Source organism: Danio rerio, chromosome 23, assembly GCF_052040795.2.
Source record: "Danio rerio strain M-AB ecotype USA chromosome 23, GRCz13ab, whole genome shotgun sequence".
NCBI lineage: Eukaryota > Metazoa > Chordata > Actinopteri > Cypriniformes > Danionidae > Danio > Danio rerio.
The window spans coordinates 39,708,374-39,733,369 of record NC_141043.1 but is presented as its reverse complement, the minus strand read 5'-3'; the positions used below and the strand labels follow the sequence as shown (position 1 = coordinate 39,733,369).

At 35.1% G+C, this 24,996-nt stretch overlaps 2 protein-coding genes across 4 annotated transcripts in view; one reads left to right on the top strand and one right to left on the bottom strand.

The window, feature by feature from the left end:
* Positions 1–6,906: 6,906 nt before the first annotated feature.
* lima1a (LIM domain and actin binding 1a) overlaps positions 6,907–24,996 on the bottom strand; it is a 39,334-nt gene continuing 21,244 nt past the window's right edge. The window contains exons 1-8 of one of the 2 annotated variants that reach the window (XM_087306160.1): positions 22,885–22,984; positions 18,097–18,160; positions 17,718–17,824; positions 14,844–14,921; positions 12,777–12,822; positions 12,221–12,264; positions 11,199–11,332; positions 6,914–8,442 (exon numbers count right to left, since the gene is read on the bottom strand). In XM_087306160.1, coding sequence (XP_087162286.1) covers positions 7,515–8,442; positions 11,199–11,332; positions 12,221–12,264; positions 12,777–12,822; positions 14,844–14,921; positions 17,718–17,824; positions 18,097–18,115 — 1,356 coding nt within the window. In that variant the 5' untranslated portion in view covers positions 18,116–18,160; positions 22,885–22,984 and the 3' untranslated portion in view covers positions 6,914–7,514. 2 annotated transcript variants of the gene reach the window in all.
* The window catches only part of zgc:174906, a 44,116-nt gene continuing 29,179 nt past the window's right edge, over positions 10,060–24,996 (top strand). Inside the window, exons 1-2 of one of the 2 annotated variants that reach the window (XM_087306114.1) lie at positions 10,060–10,204; positions 22,664–22,909. The gene's annotated coding sequence lies outside the window, so the exon portion shown is untranslated. The remainder of the gene's footprint in view (positions 10,205–22,663; positions 22,910–24,996) is intronic. The other variant, XM_087306113.1, reaches the window with a different exon arrangement.

Below are 24,996 nucleotides of genomic sequence, written 5' to 3'. Positions count from 1 at the left end.
TTACAAGACTCTTAACATTTCATAACTTAAAAAAATTTGTAAAAAAAAAAGAAAAATTTGTAATCAATGTCAATGAAGTTATCTAGAAATATGGTTTCTCATCTGATAAATGGTTGGTAAAGTATAAGGTTAAGTTTAATGTAGGTTATTTTTTAATGTAAGTTTAAGTTGATGTATAAGTCAAGTTGTCCCATTTTCGGCATCCACATCATAATGAATTTACAAATGGGTCAAACTCCTTCTGATTATCAGTTATTATTTTAGGGCTGCACTTTTTCGAAATATGCCTGACAAGATTTGTTTTTTAAGTAATCTGAATGACATTTTAGTGGAGGTCTTTTGTAAATGTACGATTTTGTTCACAAAAAAATGCAACTTTAATAAAACTAAAATATAGAAATAAAACTACATCTAATATGTGGGAAAGAGCTTTAGCTAAACTTATTGAGTGCTATATAAGCATTTTTATTTATGAGGATCACCAATTAAGTCAACTCATTTTAACAAATGAAACCTTATTGCAAAGTGTTCTGAATGAGAATGTCATATCCTGTCAAGTGCCATTTTTTGTTATTATTTCTGTCTGAAAATCAGTGGTTGAGGGGAATGTGCTCGGCAGCAATTAGCATGAAGTAATCGCGAAGTGCAACATCATCTGAGGTGAGTTGTATGGTCTCTGGTTGGATATTTTAAATGGTCATCATGAAAATGCAATTTCTACTCCACATCAGAGAGAGAAAGACAAACCTGAAAAGAACACACTGATCCAGTGACTTCATGTGGGTCTATCAATGCGCATCCTTTTAGTTCTTCCGGTATAAATGTCATATTTTACTTCGGGTCATGGGTGTTTTATCAGATATTTCAGGGCAGACGCCACATTGGAGTCTGTTTCCTCAGGCATCGTCCTCTGTAATGTAAACTCTTGCATTTCACAAACGCCACAAGCACTTTAGCCAAGCCTCAACTTAAGCTGATATCGTCGGACGATCAAGCTGCCATAAATGCAGGCCTCTAGACTCCATTTTGCACACCATATGCTGTTCTGTTAAATATCGAACCAAACGAAATGTTTCATATTACAAACTTGGCCAAATGTGATGTCTAATGTTGTCTCTTTCAATATGGTGTCTCCTCCAGCCTGCCTATAATCTGAGTTGTTTATATCTCATTTAGGTGCCTCCTATAAGTTGTCAGGAGGCTGGTTATGTTCAGAATGGCAGACTATGTTGTTGTATGCTGCATACTCTTTGTTGTGGAAACTTGTTTTTGACATATAAAGAAAATTGCACAATTTTTAGTCCAGTACTAAGTGTGATGCAATTGAGAAATCTCCCACAGTTTTTTGAGTTATAAATTCACAACACGTTTAACATGAAGTCAAAATTCCAAGCTTAAAATCTCATATTTTGCATGAAATTAATACAAATTTATACAGTTGAAGAAAAATATTTGCGCTTCTCGAAAAGTTTAATTCTTCTTCTGTTATTCCACAACTGCTGTTGATTTTTTTCAACACATTTTTAGACATAATAGTTTAATAAATTTATTTTTAATAACTAATTTATTTTGTCCTTGAGATGAAGTACATACTATTTTACAAGACACTAGTATTTGACTTATAGTGCATGCCTCATTCACACTAGCCGCAGCTTTGTAGCTGCCTGTCGCTCTGGGTGGTGATTTGCTGCAAACGCAGGTCTGTGTAGGTATACAGCACAGAGACTACAACTGGCCTCTGCAGGATCTGAGAGAAGATTACGGGAGCTCTGCTTGTGCTCCTATTGGCTGTCGCTCAAGAAAGTCACTCTTCATTTGCATAAAGTTCAAGGATTCTCAACTTTGTTGCATCGCTCAACATGCCCACCTGGTCGCCAGTTTGCGAGTTTGCCAGTGTTGTGCTAAGAAATGCACCTTCTCATAGACTTTCATTAGAATTTTCAGTCTAAATTTTTTAAAAATAAATAAAAAGCCATAATTGATTAAAACGTAAAAAAAAAAAATTTATTTTGAATAACAGTTTTTGAATCTTTTTGGATAAAGCAAGGACAAGTAGTAAAAACGCATTTTAAAACGTGCTAGGTTTACAAATAAATGTAAAATAATAATATTAGCTGTAGTGTAGTCTAAAATTAGGCTTTTTGGGTGCTTTTAAACTGACATTTAGGCTACATGGATCATAAAATTGTTGTATGCTGTTTTAAACTAAACCACACATTAAACAATTTAATCTCATCCGTATTGTATATAAAGTCAAGCTATTTATTAATTAATTTATATATCTTCTTTAAGGGAAGGGTTCCATTCATAAAACACACCTCAGTCACTCTAATTAGTTTTTTTATTTTTTTATTTTTTATCAATTACAGTTAATAGATGCACATTTTAGAGAGTGTACATTTTCACAGCATGGGTGCGCCTCCTGGCACAACACTGGAAGTCGCTCACATTCCATTAAAACCAATGATCGCTTGTCACTTTGCCACTGCGAGTTGCTCATAGTGTGGATGAGGCTTTAATTGGGTTAATCGGGTTAGATTAATTAGGTCAGATTAATTCGATTACGTTCGATTAATTAAGCAAGTCATTATACAACAGTGGTTTGTTTTGTAGCCAACTGGAAATAAAACTATAAAGGGGTCTAATAATATTGACTTCAGCAGTTTCTATCTTTTAAAAATGTTTATTCCAGCAAAACTTAAAGAATTAATACTTTATCCAGAAGGCAAATGTAATGGGAAACAAATAATTCCTTTCTCTATTAAACATCACTTAGAATAAATATATATATATATATATATATATATATATATATATATATATATATATATATATATATATATATATATATATATATATATATATATATAAATATAAATAAACATATATACTTCACCTGTATAATATTGCCTTAATAAAAAATTGAAGTAGCAGTTCTGAGAAGAGGAAAATCAGAAGTGTGTGATGTTAGTTTAAAATACTCTGTATTATTACTCCGATATCAATTCTTACATAAAACCGTATTTCTTTTTTTAATCTAAAGGAATCAATGTTCCATAGTAAGTCCTGCTTTATTGCAAAATTCAAAGACTACCTTTGTTATTGTCTTCTAAGCTCAGCTCATCTTTAATGTAGTAGGTGGGGTTCATTTGTTGCTTTTCAAACATAAAATTGAACTCAAATGTGTTCACTGGTATTTAAGTAAACAGCACGATCATATAAGACGATTTAGTGGTCACTGGCCACAAATGAAATCATAATATATAATGCAACGTGCACTTTTTGTTATTTTCAAGTGTACTCTATGTAAAAGTGTTAATACAGTGCTCAGTATGTGATTTACCAGCTTGATCTCACGAGGAAACAAAACTATTTTACGTTTTGTCAGTTTAGTGGGTCATTCATATGCGTTCATTTGTATGATAGTGTATGATTGTTTGGAGGCATAGCTCCAAACCTCACCCCTAAACACAAACTTTCATTGGAGGACACGTAAGTTCAGGGTCATGGAATTTTGACATGGCATCTTCCAGGTCTGGAAAAATTTTTTTTTTTCCAAGTTTTGGAAAAGTCATGGAAAACAAATATCTGTATTCTTAAATATAGGTTAGTTGTCTTGACTTCTATTCTGTTCATGGCCAATCACATACTCTCACTACATTAGTGCAGTGTAAGCATTATCTTAATCAATTTTACATAGATATAAATACTAATTGAAACTAAATAGATGGTTGCGTGTTTATGATTTGCTGTAATAAATTTAAACATGCATTGTTTTTTTCTTTTACCACGCATATGTAGACATTGCATGAAACATTAGGTCATGAAAATTTACTTGAAAGTCATGGAAAAGTCATGGAATTTTAATAGTAAAACTGTGTATGAACACTAAGTAAATAATGTGTATTTATATAGAGCATTTATGGTAAATGGGCATAATCAGTAAGGAGGGGGTCTCTCTCCACACCATCATCACGACAGCCACAGAACAACTGCGCCAGTGCGCTCACCTCACACCAGCTGTAGATGGAGTGGAGAGACTGCGATAGAGCCAATGGGGATGATTGGGAGGCCATGATCGGAAAGGGCTGATGGAGGAAATTTGGCCAGAGTTACATCCCTACTCTTTACAAAAAGTGCCATGGGATTTTTAATGACCACAGAGAGTCAGGAACTTGGTTTAATGCCTCATCTGAAAGACGGCACTCACTGACAGTAAAGTGTCTCCTTAGCTTTAGTGGGGCATTAGGACTCACATAGACTACCGGTTGAGCACCTCCTGCTGGCCTTACTAACACCACTTCCAACAGTAACCTACTGTAGTTTTCCCATGTGGTTACCATCAAGGTACTGACCAGGCTCAGCCGTGCTTAGCTTCAGTGAGTAACCAGTCTTGGGCTGCAGTGTGATATGACTGCGGCATAAGTAAATCATATTAAATTGTAAGAATGAGATCATGATTTCATACGAATTAGCCAAATCAAAAATTTACGGATTTCCATGAGATTGCTTATATTACAGAACTATAAAGTGGTGTGCCATTCTGAACATACAGTATTTGATGCAAGGTTTTCAAAGGATGTGCTTCATTGAATAATGTTCTTTGATTTAATGTATTTAAAAAAATCCCCAGTGGTTTATAACACCCTGCATGCTTATCACAAATTATTTTCTGCTGACATTTTGAAGTAAAATTGCGTTGAATGAGAATCACAGTGAATAATAGTCACTTGAAAGAGAGGAGAATGGACGTCGCCGTCTACCAAAGCTCTTCCATTTGGGGTTGTAAATGAATTTTCCAGATCAGATCATTTAACATAAAGAATTGCTTGTGTTCCAGACATAAATTGACAGTGCAGGGAAGCCAAAACCAAATACCTCTATCAGTTAAGCTTATGCAAAAAGCCAAGCGGTTTATCCTCTCCAAGATCATCTGAATTCCTCTGCTGGAATGCTGGTCGCTTGGCGCATAAATGGGGCGATGATCGTTTTTGGGTTCACACAGTCTTACGAAATAGAGACTCGCGTTGAAGATGTTGCTCTAATTGTAGCATGCACTCTTTTGCTAATGTGTAAATAATAAACAAACGGTTATTTCCACACAAACTGTACTGTCAAATTCTTTGCTTATGCACAACATTGACCTATTTAATCCCATTGCTGTGCATTCAATGGCAAAAAAGGCTTTTTCAAACATCAAATGATTCTCGTTGTAAACGTGCTTGACAAGATTTTTGTATACAAGCTGTTGTTACTCTAAATAACATCTCTGAGGGATCTGCGGGGTCTTAAAATGGCAGTAAATTTAAAAAAACTAAATTTTAGGCCTTATAAAGTTTTAAATTCACTGAAATATTGCGTTGTGGGTCTTAAATCATTTTAGATAGGTCTTCATATTCCTATGTCCAGGTAAAGCTACCATATCGAGGCAACACCCAATCACCAATAATCCATCTCAAAACTATTTTCTAAATATATTTAAGTTTTTTATTGTGAAGAGAGAGAATTTACAACAGCTCTTAGACATTTTTTACTGCAAATTCTGTTCCCTAATCAGGGAAATAAAACTAAAGCAACACATCCCTTTACATGATCTTCCATTAATACAAAAACTATTTACAGAAGTAGCCCTGTATGAGTCTACAATTTCATTCATAAGGGTCTTAAAGGGTCTTTAAAAGTTTTAAATTTGACTTGAAACGTGCAGAAACCCTGATCTTGTATGTTGTATAAATATATATAGTAATTTACTAACTGTGCCTCAGACTCCTAATTTGCAGTTTATTAATGATTAAGAGAAGTTAATGCACTCAAATTATTTTTGCTACTTGTTCAAGCTACTTATTTAAATTGATCTGAAACAACACAATTCTTGAGATTTTATTGGGAAAACGTAATGTTTTATGTTCATTTCTCTTAAATATGTTTAGTTAATTTGTCCCGGGACAACATGAATGAATTGTGGAACCCTGCATTTTATACAGTGTAGGTTTTGAGATTAGAGTTGTAGAATAACATCATGCCGAATATGTAGAAGTACAAATAAACAACCAATATCTTAATAATAGGCAGGTAATACGCCACTAGTGAGAATTAGAATGAACTAAACCTTTACCCCAGGGGTGTCAAACTCACTTCCTGGAGGGCCGAAGCTCTGCACAGTTTAGTTCCAACCCTGCTCCAACACACTCACCTGTAGGTTTCAAACAAGCCTGAAGGACTCAATTAGTTTAATCAGGTGTGTTTAATTAGGGTTGGAACTAAACTGTGCAGAGCTGCGGCCCTTTTGGAACTGAGTTTGACACCTGTGCTTTACCGGGACAGAAAAAATAGCATTGTTTTGATCATATTTGTCTGACATGCTTATGTTGTTTTGCAACTTTGACTGATTAATTTTAAAGTCCCTCAAGGTTTTTGTGAATCCATCTAAGACTTACATTTTTTTTTTAGTTTTTGTGCATTTACACAGCAATAACAAGAATTAAATACAATACAACTTTATAAAAATAGTCACAAAGTCAGTCATTTTCATTCGATGGATAGATCGATAGTTGGATGGTGGATGGATACAGATAGACAGGTAGGTAGGTAGGTAGGTAGGTGGGTGGGTGGGTGGATGGATGGATGGACGGACAGATAGACACAGACAGAGAGACAGATATAGATTGATGGATGGATGGATGGATAGACGGATAGATAGATGGATAGACAGTCCATGCTAAATCCTGGAGGGACTTATTTTAATAGTAAATTCAACCACAACTGTGATCACATATTAATCTCATAATTTTACACTTCTCTTTAAAATAAAGTGGTTTACACTATGATATCCAGCGGTTAAAATATGCTTGCTTATCTAGAAAACGGTTAGTTGTAGGATCACGCTAGTAAAACAAAGCTCTCTTGCTCAAGATTTTGTAGAAGTAAATTTATTTGAAACAAAAGTTTTCCCAAGGTATTTGGTCCCATAATAAAAAAGACATTTAAAATGCAGTTAAATAATACAATTGGAAAATTCTAAAACATTCATAGGTTGCCAATTCAATGTGGTACAGCGAGGAGAGTGTTTTAACATTTAAAGTACATTGAAGTGCATTATAATAGTGTCAATCGAACAAAACATGGGTGTTTGAACTTAACATTAAAATTGGCCCCATCATATTTTCTTTTTTAATCATTTCGAAATGCAAGTGTTCAGAAAACGAACAGCAGCAGAATAAAATATCCTGGTCTATTAATATAGAAAATATAGAAAACAAATAGTACCAAAGGAAATACAATTTCATAAAACTAGACATGAAGAAATCGAGAGCTCTAGCATACCATCTAGACTAGAGAAACCTTCCCAATAACCTGAAAACTACTTGTTTTTTTTTCAGTTCAGTAACATTTATAGGCACATGTAAAAGCCGAAAACATGAAGAATTGCACGAAAATGACAGACCCACAATGAAGAGACTACATGAAAGTATGCTGGTGCTTCTGAGAAAATTAAAGTCCATCTAATCTATGACTCAGACCACATCTTCATCATCCTCATCATCATAATGACGGTTCCTCTTAATCAAGTCCTCCACAGTGACATCAGCGGTGTCTTCCTCCGCTTCTTCTCCATCCCAAAATCCAACATCTTGCGAAGCCTGGTTCTCTTCGGGATCCAATCCAGACTCGCTCTCAGGTGACAATGGAGGGCTGTTATCCGGCGTGCTGCATTTCAGAGAAGACAGTTCCTCCTCCTGCACATCAACTTTCTCCTCATGCTCCATCTGTTCATCCTCCTTGGTCTTATCCTGGTCCTCCTCCTCCGACTGATTGTGTTCAGTCATGTCCTCAGAAGAAATGGTGGTGTCTGTGGTGGAAGACACGGGTGACATTTCCTCCTCGGAGTCTGGTTTCTCATTTGACGGAGATCTTTGGCATCTCTTGGGTTGAGCCACGGGTGCGGAGTCGAAGATGCAAAACGGTTTGCTTCTCTCCTTAAGGGAGACGCTCCTGCGAAGCTTTGGAAGATCAGATTCCAGGTCCACATTGCTTGATACAGTGTCGCCCTCTGGAGGCCATTTAGGGCGAATGGGTTTGATTCCACTGCCATCAGTTACTGTGTGGGTTGCACTCTCATCCCCTTCAGACTGAGGAGGCCAGGAGATCTTGAGTCGTCCCGTTTCCAATGGCTTCTCCACCCTTTCTGACGTGGCCTGGGTCCGGGTCTCTAAAGTGGCCGCAAGCACGTTGACCTTGACCAATGGAGACTCCTCTACTGTTAGGCTCGTTTCTTGAGGTGAAAGCTTTACTTGGTCGTCAACTCCTTCGGGGCGTCCTTCCCAAAGCTCCTTATGGGGTCGGTGGCCGAAACCCTCATCGTAGTTGCCCTTGGCTTTAAACAGCTGGCAGTAGTGTGGCTTGCAGTAGACGTTGTTGTGCAAAGAGGCGTAGTTCACCAAACTGTCCAAAAGAGGGAGGCAAAATATAAAAAGAGAGATAAGAAACAAAGCAAGATAAGCATTTTGAAGTATTCATGCACCCTGGACTTGTCGTGAATGGCACCCATTGTACTGACCAAACTATTATTATTTTGTCAAACATAATGCAGAGAAGACGAACAACATTTTGAAATGGTATTTTAACCATGTGATGCAGGTAAGCTGTGTTTTTGTGTGCAGCTCCAAAACTTAGCACTTTTCATCATCCCCATTGGGCTTTTTGAATGTTTGTATCTGTGGTTACAACAAAAATTTGTCTAAAAAACATATGTAATACCTTTTTGAATTAAGGATTAACCTATATTTTTGGGACTAAAAGCTTTCAGACATTAAAAATCATCACTTCATACAGTTAAACTGGTCCAACCACTAGATTATGCAGACTGGTTTATAATTGCTCTCAGGCCTACTCAAACGTATGCTGAAAATCTTTATGAATAAACACTGTATTGTAGTCAAGAAGCCATTAAAACGTGTTGATAGCCTCCTTTAGCTTTTCACTTCTGGGTTGTATTTAGGTCTCAAATTACATCTAAAAGATCTATAATTTGTGCAATCATCCAAGGACGAATAAAAAAAAACTTTTTGTTACTTTTAGGGAAGCAAGGTGGTTCTAGCTAAAAACATAAGCTGTATAAACTGTATCCGTTGACTCAGTTATGACAAGAAAGGAAAATACTGCAAGGTATGCACTAGCATTTGTCATTCATTCAGCTATATCAAGGGATGCCTAAACTTCAAAGTTGGCCTACGGTAACCTATGATTTGGCCCTCCATACCATCTGAGAAGAGGAGAACGATGGGGAATTTTTGTGGGAATGATTTTAGGAGAGATTGTGATTTCTAATTTAACATTTGTTTTGGAGCAACAAGAAAGCAAACTGACATTAAAAGTTTCAATTAAACCTTGTGAATGAAAATCAGATTTGAAAAATAAATGAATAAATAGTGACTTGATGGATTGTAGACATTACTGAAGGCAGCAAGCGAATCAAAGTCTATTTTTTAGTGTTATAAACGGGACTGTTCATGTTTTTATTGCAATATGTTCATTATAAAATGTGCAAAAATGTATAATTATTAACACAATTAAAGTATTTAAAATGTAACTATAGTATTAAATAAATTATATAATGAATTATATTAATAAATTAGGAAATTGCATTGACACATTGTACATTATCTCTGGCCCACCACCCTCAATCAAGTTTAGTTTTTGCCCCTTCATAAGAAAAAGTTTGGGCAGCCCTGATCTATAGTGAAAAATAATATAATATAAAATGAGAATCGCCGGAATGTTACATTTACAAACTAAGGTTGTAGTGCTGTTTGTAGTAGTTGTAGAGCAAACCATTAGAACTTCTGCAAATGTTTTAACTGGCGAAGTTCACACAGTGAGTTTAAAACTGAAGCTGCTACAGTCTGTGTTTGATTCTCGCGCCAGCAGTTAAAATACTGGTAAACATCGTCTGTAACCAAAGTCAAACCGTGAATGAAGTAAATATATCGATTATTTTAATGCTGGTCATGTTATTATGATACATTTGACGCGCCACCATTGAGGCGCGCGAAAATGTTCAAAATCGGCGGAAGTACAGTAACGGTAAAGTGAAGCACTTTGCTAGCGGAGTAATTCCGCATTTAAAAACTACCAGGAGCAGCTTCAGCAGACCACCCCTGGATATTAAAACTTCTGGTGATAAACAGCTCTGAACTCTGTATCCGTAAGTCATCACATAAACACAACAAGTCCGTAAATACAAGTAACTTAGATTCGTGCTAGGTCTACACAAGTTGCTATCACTAAGTTCACGACAAAAAGTGCGGTTTTGAGTCCTAAAATGTTTAGGCAGTTAACTTTACAACATCCTTTTTTCATGTCTGTGCTTTAAAGTTTAAACCATACTTGACTTTCCTCCCTCCACCACAAAATAATTTAATAGCCTATTGTTAAACTAAAACAGCGAATGAACACAACGTTAAGTTACCTTACTTTGCTAAACAAAACAAAATCTCAATGACAAAGAATGTATATTGTTTTTACATTAAATTACTTTGAAATTAAATATTACCGTTTTAATGGACATTTTTGACGAAGACCATTGCCGTGAAACTATTTTGGTTATAATGAACATAAATTATAATGAAATATTGAGGCTTTAATAATATAATAATGCACCTTTGTGGCATGTCCTTAAAGGACAATCAAGGGTTACATAATGTGTGTGTAATATTTAAAGTATTATAGTGTCATTTCAGAAGATTGTGTTTTTATGTTGGAAGTATATTGATAAACAAAAATACTTTACCAGTAAAATTAGACAACTAACAAAATTTATTTTAGCAAAAGTGGCAAATTATTTAAATTTATTATTTAATTAAATTCTAAAGGATTTAAAAAGTGCTTTTCTCCCTTTCATGTTTTTTCATGACCTAGTAAGATTAGAAACGGATTAGAAAAGATTAGAAATTGAAATACATATAAAAAAGAATGTAAAACTAATATGAATTAATGCAACAGGACAGGGGAAGAGACATTTACATTTACATTTACATTGTCATTTAGCAGACGCTTTTATCCAAAGCGACTTACAAATGAAAAAATTATTCAAACTTTTGAGGTTATTTATAAACCAACAAATGGGACGCCCTCATTAGTCTTGTCTACTTCTGCCGGTCCAGCTGGTTGGTGGCCATTGTTTAATCTCTTGCCCTCACCTGAGTTTAGTGTTGCAGTAGGCACAGCGGAAACAGGTGTTGTGGTAAATCTGCTGATTCGCTACAAGTTTCTCTAGTGGGTACACAGTCTTAAGGCACGTCACGCAGGTTTCACGGACAGGCAAAGGGAACATCTACAAGTAAAAGAAAAACAACGACAACACATAATAATAGTTATTTCACTTGGAACTAAGACAATGAAAAGAACTTATTCGTCAATAAAGAAGTAACATCACTGAAGAGTCTAAAAAATACTAATTTTAGAAGAAAATATCAAATTGCTTTTAAGTTTTTGCATCTAAACTTCATATACTTTAAACTTTACTATAAACTTTGCACTCTTTATAAAAAATATAAGACTAAGATTTATATCAGATTTATATAATATAAGATTTCTGGAATATTATGAAATTTTAATAAGGTCTATTTCAGTTATTGAAAGTAATGGAATATCAGGGATTTATTGTTTTTCATCTATCTATCTATCTATCTATCTATCTATCTATCTATCTGTCTGTCTGTCTGTCTGTCTGTCTGTCTGTCTGTCTGTCTGTCTGTCTGTCTGTGTGTCTGTGTGTCTGTGTGTGTGTGTGTGTGTTTATATATATAAAGTGATTTTTATGCTCCATTTTATTTATTTCATGTGCATAAACTGGCAATCACTTAAGTTAGATGCAGTCACCAGGCTATTCCAGTTAATAAAGGGAAAACATGCCAGGATAATATACATTTTAAGAGCTTTGTCTTCAATATGATCACTTCAAATATTTATTTTCAATATATGAAGTAAATGACCCATTATTGTTCTCATATTGGCTTATTAAAGTTATGAAAAATTATGTTCAAGCTCAAACAATTTTAACATGAAAGCATTAAAAAGGCCTTTCTTTTCTGTAAATTAGTTGTGATGGAAATTTTGCTTTTTGGTCACTGAAAGTCAGGGGAAAAGCCAGAGAACTTCAGGTATTTGGCTTAAAGTGGAAACCCTAATTTAAAATACACATGTTAAAAATAATACTCACCTTAACCAATTTAGGCTGGTTTTGCTCAGGACTTAAAACAGAACCTGTAAATGGAAAACAGATTTTTGGTAAAATAACCTCTAGAGGGCGCTGCCATACAAAATAACCAACAGTTCAGTCATAAAATGAAGCTAAACCAGTTCTCACTGTATTTTACAGTGCTTAAAATATAACTGGATCCTAGCTTAACTTGCACTTTAGGATTTTACCAATTGTTTTTGTTATATTATGTTCCTGACACCAATCTAGTTTTGAGTTGTTGTTTTTTTGTTTGTTTCGATGATAATCTATGCACAAACTATACCGGGCAGTTACAATGCTAGTAAAAGGCTTAATAATAACAAGTCTTGAATTGTAAAAAGGCAAAGCAAGTTTATTTATATAGACTATTTCATACACAGTGGCAATTCAAAGTGCTTTACATAAACAAGAATAAAAAAGACAAGTGTTTAAGATAATAAAAACAAATAATAACAGTGATTAAAAACAGATAAGAGCTGATTAAAATGAGTTAAAACATGTTATAAACGAATGAAAAAAAAAAGCAGAAACTCACCATTCCTGTCTGGAGCAGGACTTTTGATAGTGTTGGATTCGGGGCACTGCAGATATAAAGAGAACAGTGAAACTTGACTACTTAAAGAAATCTATGCGATGGGTTTCTGTGTTAACATGAATCCACATTTGCAAGATTTTTGATTTTATAATTTGATACTGGACATTCACCAAAAATGAAAATAAGAATTGCATTTTATTCTTGGGAATTGATTGCTTCATGATAGTGGGTGAAAAAAAATTAGAGTAAGGTTGAAAGTAAAAGAGTTGTTTAATGAAAAAGGATGTAGACAGAAATGGTTTATGGACTCAATAGGACCAAAAATCATGTCTTTATTTAGGTATTTATTTGTTTATTTTTGTTTTCTCGAATGAAATGAGTGTAGTTAACTCAAAATTGACAAAGTTAATTCTACTCATTTGAAAAGAGTTTTGAACTCAGTGTTGAAGGTAATGAGTTCATTAAATACCTTATTACTTCAGCTTAATTGGAGTAAGTTCACAGTACTCATATAGATTAGTTTTTAACTCAAACAGTACAATGTGAAAAGTAATTAGTTACTTAAAGCGAGTAAGCCAATTGCCTTAAAAGGAACAAGTTAATTTTACAAAAATAATCTAAGAAAACCCATTGTAACTTGGAACTATTATGTTGACTTGATTTTTATAATTATGCTAATTTTACTCACTTTCTTTAAAAAAAAATCATCTAATCCCTGTTTACAGTGTCAGACTATTTTAGCCCATCTGTTTTCAAATTACTGTAATTGTTAAAATAATTACATACTGGTGCTTCATGATTTCAATGAAATTTACAATAGCCTGTATGAAATTTAGAAGACAAACTAGAAAGATCAGATTTATTTTACTGTATGTCATTTTGATATGCAGAAAACCAGGGGGAAAACTAATATAATAAAGGTATATTGGAAAAGGTGATTAATTTACTTCTTTTTTAAAGCGAGTACAATAAGCATAATTATAAAAATCAAGTCAACTTAACAGTTCAAAGTTATAATGGGTTTACATACTTGCATTATTTTTGTAAAGTCAACTTGTTGCTTTTAAAGCAATTGGTTTACTCGCTTTAAGTAACTAATCACTTTTTACAGTGTATGTTGCAAGCGGTTTTCTCAAATGGTTTGAGTTGCCTTAACTTATTGGGTTTTACAGTACTTAGTTGGTTTGAGTTCTTTATTTATTGGGTTTTACTTTGCTCAAATTGCTTTGTTTCCTCAAATGAATTAAGTTCAGAGTACTCATTAGGATTCGTTTTTGAACTTAAATGGTTTGTTGCAATTGGTTTCCTCAAATGGTTTGAGTTATCTTAACGTTTTGGGTTTTACAGTGTAATAAAAACTACTTTCATAATAAGTCATACAAGTTGTTTCAATTTGATAGTCTAAAACCCCTTAGAAGACACGTTTTTAAACAATTCCCTTCAAATATTTCCTGTAGTAAAATGTTCTCTAATATCATTAAAAATATAGATGTATATTCTATTAAAATGTTTTATCATCAAAATACTCTTCCATTCGTCACGAATAGGTTTCAATAAATACATCTGTGTAAAAATTAGGGCTGCACAATATATCATTTTAGCATCGACATCGACACATGACATTATATCATGTAATGTGGAGTCTGGATTATAGTTGACTAGGTATAACAGTTCCAAACACACGAGTCATTTCAGTTTAACCACAATAAAGTTCAAATCAATTCATTGCTTGTGTGTTTTAGGCCTGTGTAAACTTTTAAAATGAGTTTAAAGCATTTAGACTTTGTAGACAATGACTAATTGTATTTATTTATACAATGAACACTATACAGCTTTATTATACATTTGATTATTTTATTCCTGTGTTGCACTCCTTTATTAATTAAATATTCTTTGCCAATCGTGCTATTGACCTAATCTTATGAATAATTGCAATATAAAAATCGTGTAAAATTTCAATGTCGCAATGTATGTTTTAAGAATATCGTGCAGCCTTAGTAAAAATCACGTCATTGAAAACAGATAGGGTCATGATATCATGTTGTCGTGAGCACTGACGGTTCTTACCACATCAGCAGACACTGGTGGCACATTTTCCTTTTGTTTTCCACTGTGAGCTCGGGCTTCACTGTCTGCTGCTTCACTCTATCAGAGGCAGGAACACAAAAAGGAGAAAAGGTGATCAGTGAGTGTGCGCCCCCTTAAAGGAACAGGAACACTCAGAAATTGTCCATCCTGAAGTCATTCCTAACCCCAATTCTAAAGCATAAAATCTTTGTAGTGCAGTGCTTGTTGCTTTTATCCCCATGTAATCATGATAAGAACTATCAGACTTGCAAAATTAAAACTTGATTAAAACAAAACTTGAAAAAAAGCTATGGATTATAGACGTTAATGCAAAACAGGAAATGTACATAATTCTATGAGGATCTACAAATAAAAAAATAATTAAATGCCTGAGATGTCAAACTAATTGATATGAAGAAATCAAGGTGACCTTTTAAATCAGCAATCCATTATATGACTGTAGCTTGTATTTATAGACACTCAACAAATGTATGTTTACTGCTTGTTCAAATTGCTTATTTAAAATGAGCTGAATCAACAACTCTTTCAATTTGTAAAAAACAAGTAAGTTAGCTTAATCGATTTGTGTATGGACAACATGAAGAAATGGTGTGGAAGCCAGCATTTTTACAGTGCATCAGGCCTTTTACTGTTGTGTTAAAATGTAATATTTAGTGAAGGGTATTGTGCACTGTCGTTTTAATTAATCTCGTGTTTGGTCAGGGCATTTTTAGCAAAGGTGGCACATATGGTTATATTGATGCAAAAGAATTGCTTAAATCTGAAGCTAGTTTGTAGTTTTTTTTAATAGATATCATCTAATTGCTGTTCGTTTAGCCAGCTTGGGTTTTATTGTGAATTCAGTCATTCATTCATTCATTTTCCTTTGGCTTAATTGCTTGTTCATCAGGGGTTGCCACAGCGGAATGAACCGGCATCTATTCTGGCATATGTTTTATGCAGCAGCCACAACCTAGTACTGGGAAACACCCACACACACTCACACTCTCTCTCTCTCTCTCTCACACACACACACACACACACACACACACACACACACACACACACACACACACACACACACACACAAACAAACACAAACTGCAGCCAATTTAGTTTTTTCAATTCACCTATAATGCGGAGCACCTGGAGGAAACCCACTGGGAGAACATGCAAACTCCATAAAGAAATGTCAACTTTTTTTATGTAACAATTTAAAATTTGTTATGTGAATTTGTAGTGATTTGTAATTTTTATTTTATTTATACTTTAAGTATGGCTTTGTATATTTATCATCACATTTTCAAGAGTGAACACACACGTACACACACACACACACACACACACATATAATTGCTATTCATTATTTAACTGCCATTAAAATATATTATTAATTAATCCTTTTTCCATAAAATCTATTAAATTAAATTGTCAGGCCTGTAGCCAAGAGGGGGGTTGGGTGGTTTGAAAGACCAAAAGTTGGATAATTATTATGTTTAAATATTTCTTTTTATTCAAATGGACAAATTCTGAATGAGGAAAGTTGAATGTTCTGGCCAGTCTGTTATTTGCCTGTAGGCTTCAGTGTTTAATTTAAATTAAGTTTTAACAGATTTCTTAAAAAAAAAAAAAAAAAAAAAAAAGCAATCATAAAAGATAATACATTTGTATTTTGAAAAAAATATGCATTTCATATTTCTTCATTCTAAATGTTCATTATTTATAAAACTGTAAAACTTACACTATCAGTCCCATGTGCATTTAAACTGTAATGTTAAAATAATGTTTATTAACTGATAAAGAGAGACTTTAATAAAGACTTCCATCTATTAGTGCAAATGAAACAAGTGTCATATATCAGTATTGATAAACGATGGAGCACAGGCTGTATTTTCTCTGACAAATTGTTTCTACCGAAATTGGACATGCTACTCAGAGATTAGAGAACTGGCAGGGATCTATACTTTTACATGTAGCTGTTTATTCTGCTGTTAGTTTTCAGGGCATGTTATTCACAGACTATATCCATCTGCTTTAACGATAGACTGTGCGTTAAAGCGGGGAAAAACACGAACATTAACGGCACTATCATAATCAACTCCTTCAGTAGCAAACTTGAGCTTTATGCGACTTACATTTTTTGTTGAAAAAGCTCCTTATGTCCACCTTTATTTATTTATTTTTTGCTGTTTCCATGCTCACTTGTGTGTCACACACCTCACAGACCTTATTCTTGCACGGGAAATTCACCTGCACAGTTTTGGCACTCGCTGCTTGCATCTCAAAGCAGCTACAGCCTCTCACATGACAGCAGGAAAAAGCACAGCCAATCACAATGTCCATATGTGTTTGGGGGGCAGTGCGACTCGAGCAGAGAGTGTGATTTAACCATTTCTGCATGTCGAGGTTGATATAGACAGGGCAATTTTTTTTTGTAAGTTTTTTAAAGTGAAATAAATTATTGGTGAGGACATTTTAATAGTTGGCAGATATTGGTGGGGATACGTCCATACTAAATCTACACCCCTGCAAATTTGAATGCTACTCAACACTCAAAATGATGTTTGCTGTGAGTTTTTTGGGACAACTTAATTGTTTTATGTTCAATCCACTTAAATTTGTAAAAACAAAAGTTAACTTAATTTCTTAGCATTTTCTACATTGAACATTGTTTTTTGTGTTGGGCCTATTTTTTCGTAAAGGGATCATATTGGCACCAATGTCATAAAAAACTTAATTCTTTTAACAGCTTCATATCGAAACAATCCTCTAGTAGTGTCAAGTAAGCAGATATAGTGCATCTGATGAAATCATAAAGGCGTGACAGTAAACGTGGGAGGGTTTGTATAGTGGAAGTGGTGCGGTATCACTTACATTGGGGGAGGATGGGAAATCAAGCTTAGTCACAGCTGCCTGGTACATGGCCATCCTGTCCCTGAGAGGGGTTGAATCCAGCATTTTTACCCCACACTCCAGACTTTCTGCGAATAACGGAAGGAGAGTCAATCAATCAGTGTGGTCTAGGATAAAAAATAAAAGTACACACGCCACAGAAAATAAGAGCCACAAGGTCAAATAGGAAAAGGGAAACAGATTTCCACAGATCTGCCATCAGCATTTTGTCCAGTAAGCTGATTTGTAGTGTTGTGGAAAGGATGCAGGAAGTTGAAGAGGTGTTGGAAAGAGATTACACAACTGAAAACATATACATTTAAACTATTAGGCGTGTTTAGTGTTGCGTTTGATTTTCTACCTTTAGTTCCTGGCTCCATATTGTCAGATCCACTGTCTCCTGTTGTCCCAGGCTCTCTGGACACCTAAAGAAAAAGAGATGTGTGTTAATGAAAAGCAAACACCTTAAAAGTCCATAAAGTCAATGCTCAATGTGATGCTTTTCAGATGATTCGATGACAAACATGCCATGTTTCATATCATGTTCAGCATAACATCAGAACCAAAGAAGATTTGATTCTATACTCTTGCTGTTCTGTCCATGAAGTTTTTACATATTTAAATCAGTTATTCATAGCAAACAGACAAACTATGTACACACACACTTAAATGTTTATCAGGGTTTCTGCAGGTTTCACCAAGTAAAATTTAGGACTCTTTAAGATCATTATGAATGAAATTTTAGACTTATACAGGGCTAAATGCTAAGGATTTGTTTTGAATATCCCAGTTAGAAAATCCTTTCACTTTATAAAAAAAAATTTATGATTTACATTTATTTATACAATAATACGAATTTAATAATAAAAAATATAGATCAGGTCAGTATCCTCAGCAGTAAATAAACGAAGAACGTTTAAACAAATGTTACTGTAAGAAAAGTAATTAAAACATCATGGTTGAGATTAGGAGATTAGGATTGTTGGTGGTTGTATGAGTGTTAATGGCCAGATTGGGCAACTATACATGAACAGTGGAAAATTAAGACCTCTTAAAAGGGATTTAAGACCTGCAACACAATATTTTATTGATATTTTTCAATAAAAAAAGGAGATTGAGATTAGGATTGTTGGTGATTGTTCATGTATAGCTGCCCAATCTGGCCATTAACACTTATACAGAGGAAAATTAAGACCTCTTAAAAGGGATTTAAGTCCTGCAACACAATATTTCAGTAGATTAAAGACCATTCAAGGCCTAAATTTAAAGCTTTTGATATTTAAGACACTTTAAGACCCCGCAGATACCCCGGTTTATAATTAAATATCAAATGTTATTAGCAATATTGTGTGTGCAAATCCCCAAACACAATGCTACATGGTTTTGAGGTGTTCCAAGTAGCTGCTAAGGCATTCGATTTTTCCCACTGTGTTGCTGTGCAGTTGCTTAAGTTAAGTTTTCTAAGTAGTGTTTAGTATGTTGCTAATGTGGTTTGCCAGGGTTACTGCTATTGGGAGTTGCTTAAGTTGGACAGTGTTTGACTATCGCTATAGGCTTTCATCACCCTTTATTATTGTGCAATTTCAAGTATTACATGAGAAACAGGTGATGGAAATGCCAAATTTTTAAAAATATATACTTTTTTTCATGGTATCTTGATGATTTTTGACTTGTGTGGGTATATGGAAATGCATTTGCTGAAAAAACTCTGATGTAGCGAACATTATATACCAACATAACCAATCAGCTCGCCTTATTTACTGTTGGTTACTAGGCAGGGGCGCGTTTAGTGATTTTGGGGCCCTAAGCAATTCCAGCCATGGGGCCCAAGTCCTGAAATGCATTGTTTCTACTTTTATTTTTTATTTGCTGTTTTTAATATATATCACTCTATCTTTTTTTCGACAATTTAAATTAATGCAATCTCTACATTTTAAATGATTAGTTTTTTTATTATTATTAATTTACAACTAAAAATATTAAATATATTGTTAATAAATTTGACTGCTGGACTGTTCCATGATTTTACCTTGTAATATTATTATTATTATTATTATTATTATTATTATTATTATTGCATAACATTATATTTGTGTATACTAAATAATATTTAATTATATTAAAATTGTATGCGTTTAACTCTCAATATACAAAATATGGTAAAAAACAGTGTTTTATATATATAGATATTTATTGTGGCCCCCCATATTTCCTGAGGCCCTAAGCAGCCGCTTACCTCCCTTATTGGTTAAATCCACCCCTGTTATTACAGTAGGTTACCAATACTACAGTCAGCCTCTCTAACAACTTGATGGAAACACACCTAATTTGCATTTGGGATATTTATTGCAAACGTTGAGAGAATTTGCATTATGTTTAGATGGAAGCCTGGCTATTGTGTTGCTATGAGGCTTCTTAAGAGTTTTTTGTGCATCTCCTGGTTAACGAATGCTGGAGTTGTTACATCTCTTCTCATTAAGTGAGATGACAAGATGTTCATGTGGATAAAAACAATCTTGCACACACAGAAACCCAAGCATCCTCATGACATCCCAACAAAATGAAAGTTTGGTTTGACTTGGGAAAAAAAAATGTAATAGAATTTAAATGAAATATATTACTATTAGTGGAAAACATAGTAAATCGTTACCATTGTACAAAAAAACCATTGTAAAAAGCACTTCCTAAACAAATAAATACATTAAAAAATACTGCACAAGTTTTAATTCTAGATAAAAATACAGTAGATTTTATAGGGTTGCTAAAAATGTAGCTTTTATTAAAGTCCTAATAATTTGTTGTTAAATGAAGTACATTTTGTGATTTCAAATCTGATTATCCGAGTGATCCGAGTTTAAATACGAACATTTATTTTCACTGTTGAAACGCAGCCCTAAAAGTGAAGCAAATTTGATAGGGCCCTGTTGCTATGATCATCCTGTTTTTAAAAACATCTCAGCATCACATATTTTCATATCCTTTTACAGGGCAGGATAAGTTGCACTGCACTTACACTCCGAGTAAGGGGTTTGTTCAAATCCCCTACCCCTAGTATGAGCTGAAGTAATAACGATACTTACTTTAGCAAACGCCACTAATTACTAAAGGTGACATGAGACATTTAAAGCCATGACAGCAGCGTTTAAACGTGTCTCCTGCTCTGGATGACCAGCTCCTCCACTGGCATCAATAATCCTCTAATGAGCTCTGAGAGAGCCGTGGACAGACACCAGCGTCTGGCTTTACTGCCACACACACACACACACACACACACACACACACACACACACACACACACACACACACACACACACACACACACACACACACACACACACACACACACACACACACACACACACACACACACACACACACACACACACACACACACACACACACACACACACACACACACACACACACACACACACACACACACACACACACACACACACACACACACACACACACACACACACACACACACACACACACACACACACACACACACACACACACACACACACACACACACACACACACACACACACACACACACACACACACACACACACACACACACACACACACACACACACACACACACACACACACACACACACACACACACACACACACACACACACACACACACACACACACACACACACACACACACACACACACACACACACACACACACACACACACACACACACACACACACACACACACACACACACACACACACACACACACACACACACACACACACACACACACACACACACACACACACACACACACACACACACACACACACACACACACACACACACACACACACACACACACACACACACACACACACACACACACACACACACACACACACACACACACACACACACACACACACACACACACACACACACACACACACACACACACACACACACACACACACACACACACACACACACACACACACACACACACACACACACACACACACACACACACACACACACACACACACACACACACACACACACACACACACACACACACACACACACACACACACACACACACACACACACACACACACACACACACACACACACACACACACACACACACACACACACACACACACACACACACACACACACACACACACACACACACACACACACACACACACACACACACACACACACACACACACACACACACACACACACACACACACACACACACACACACACACACACACACACACACACACACACACACACACACACACACACACACACACACACACACACACACACACACACACACACACACACACACACACACACACACACACTCTACTGCAATTCTACACCGAAAGACTGAGACGCATGGAGACCAGAGCAAACTAGTGGACAACACCAACATTAAAGGATAATTCAACACAATTTTATTGTTTATCAGCTTTTGTTGAACACAAAAGAAGATATTTTGAAGAATGTTGCAAACAGTTTTGCATTGAGCTTGCTATGGAATTGACTTCCAGGCTAGCAGTTTCCAACATTTTTTTTAAATATCTTCTTTTGGGTTTAACAGAAGAAAGGAACTGAATGAATTAATCACAGAATTTGCATTTTTTGGTGAAGCGTTCTCTTCAAACCAACAGATTAGTGCCGTGCCAATTATTGGAAACAGTTTAGGATGAAATAATCATTAAAAAATGATGCTTGATTGAAAAAACGTTTCCAGTAGATGATTAATTAAAACAGCCACCATCGTCACAGACTCCTTGTAAAGTTCCCTTTGTGTCATTTAAACATGTAATATAGTACAATAAGCTGGTAAACTGAAGTGATTTAGTTTTGTTCATTGCAGTAACACTCCTCACGCCTTCCCTTTTGTTTCAGATAATGACCAACGTTTCAAAAAGCATCACAAGCATTTACTTTTCCAGAAGTGCCCAGCACATACTGTCCTGCAACACAAGCACAAACACATCCTCCAAAAAGTCTGCTGTATCCATTGTTCTCAGGAAAGCAGCACGGCAGGAACTAAAACTGACATCATCATCCCACCGACTTCCCACATGTAACAACATCAGCATGGATCTGAAAGCCGCGTGTCTTACCTATTTCAAAATCAAACAGGCAACGGTGAGCGTTGTGTGCAGTGATTCCTGGAGATTTAGTGAGCCCAGACTGTCTGCCTAAAGCCCGGCAGTGCAGATTAGAGACGCTGAGCATGCCAGTGTTTTGCTGGCAGCAGCGGGAGAGATGGGGAGGGGGAGGGCGGAGAGGCTGGGGTGGGGTAGGCAGCTGGTTGAACCTCTCCAAATCCAACAAGGGGGGCTGAAACCGGCCCACCCCCCAATCATGGATTAGCCATCAGCAGGGCTGTTTTGGGGAGGGGGGAAACCAGCCGGCCAGGCATCAGTACAGCGTCTCCATGCTGGTGTGCTGGCTGACACCCGGGGAGCGGGAAATAAATGAAGGCAAAGGCAGCGCAGCCATAGGGGGCATCGACCCAGACAAAAGATCCTCTATTAATCCAAAAAGCACAAAAGAGGGGAACATCTGAGCCACGAGCTGGCTACAAAAAAATAAAAAATAAAAAAAAATAAAAAAAATGGAGTGTCCTTATGTTATCACAGAATCAAATCTGTGACAAAAGATGAAATATATCCATTGTGTCCATTATATCCATCTTTCCCAAATGCTGTTTAACTGGTTTTTAAATAGCAGTTTTTGCCATGAAGTATTGAATCAATATTTTAGAGGTATTTTGCTGTAAACAAAAATCTGTCAACTAGCAGTTTTCTGTATTTTGTGATTTATGCTTCATTTTATTATTATTTTTTTTGGGTTTATTTATGCTTTTGAATTGTATTTTGGGAGCTTGATCTTTCTTCCAACAACTTTTAAGCTTGAAAAAAAATTACTTATTAACATTTTTAATAGTTTAATGCATGGGCGTTGCTAGGCCTATCTTATTTCTACTCAGCCCCCCTAAAACTTCTGCGATTATCTCATAAACTGTACACTAAATTATTGCTTCAGTCTCCTAAATTTGATAAGAAAACGGTGGCAGAATTCGGCTCCTCCCCGTCTTTTGTTTTTCATTTGACCAGCAAACCACATCGGTGGACAGCGAGAGAACGAGGTGTGTGTTTAGTGATAAATTGTTATAATATCTGCTTATTTGCAGTTCTTTGATATAGATAACCTTGTATGAACTGTATCCTAATGTCACGGAGGAGCAGTCGGGTTTTCTCGGCGTTCACCTCATCACTACAGCTGTTTCATCCAGCAAAAAATGTAACTCTTAACGAACATTTCGCTATTTATTTCAAAATGAACTACCAATATTAAACACTTTACAGTTCGTGTGGCATTAAATACCATACAGTCTTGCACAGAAAGCATTGAACACAGTGACAGAACCACTTAGAGAATGTACTCGTTTTAACGATCAAGTGTTGTCTAAAATAAAAAAAAATACTTCTTATTTATTATTATCATTCAGATTGTGAAATATGTTTACTTTTTGCATTTAATTCGAAAAGTGGCAGTTTATTTATTTAATACATGGAAACAAAAAAAATGCACTTGAATATAGAAAGTGGTTTTAATTACAGTAAACAGGTGGGTTGAGCCTATTTGGCTTATTCGGAACTCAAATGGCTATGTCTGTCTATTTAATACAGTGGAATACTAGTAGTATACAATTTTAAACAAACATTTTTAGGTGTATTACTGTTAAATTATTTCTATTAAATGTAGGCTTTATATATATATATATATATATATATATATATATATATATATATATATATATATATATATATATATATATATATATATATATATTTTTTTTTTTTTTTTTTTTTACCTTATAATGAGCTGAGCCCCCTAAAAAATAAAAATAAATAACAATAATAATAATAATAATAATTTGCCCCTGGCAATATATTGTCTGGGTTGGTGTTATATAACAGTACTAAACTGCCAGTACATTTTCTATTATTTTACAGACTAATTTCTCTCTCTATATTATTTCTTATCCATTCTATTATTTCAAACTACTAAAATGTCAATAAGTCACTTTGTTAAGCTGCAGAGTTAAACATCCCAAAATGCAATTAACCACTGTAAATAAATGGAAAACACTTAATAAAAAATATGGAAACTGTTCAGTGACAGATTTTTTTTTTTTTACAGTATAGTATTTAGCTTAAAGTGCA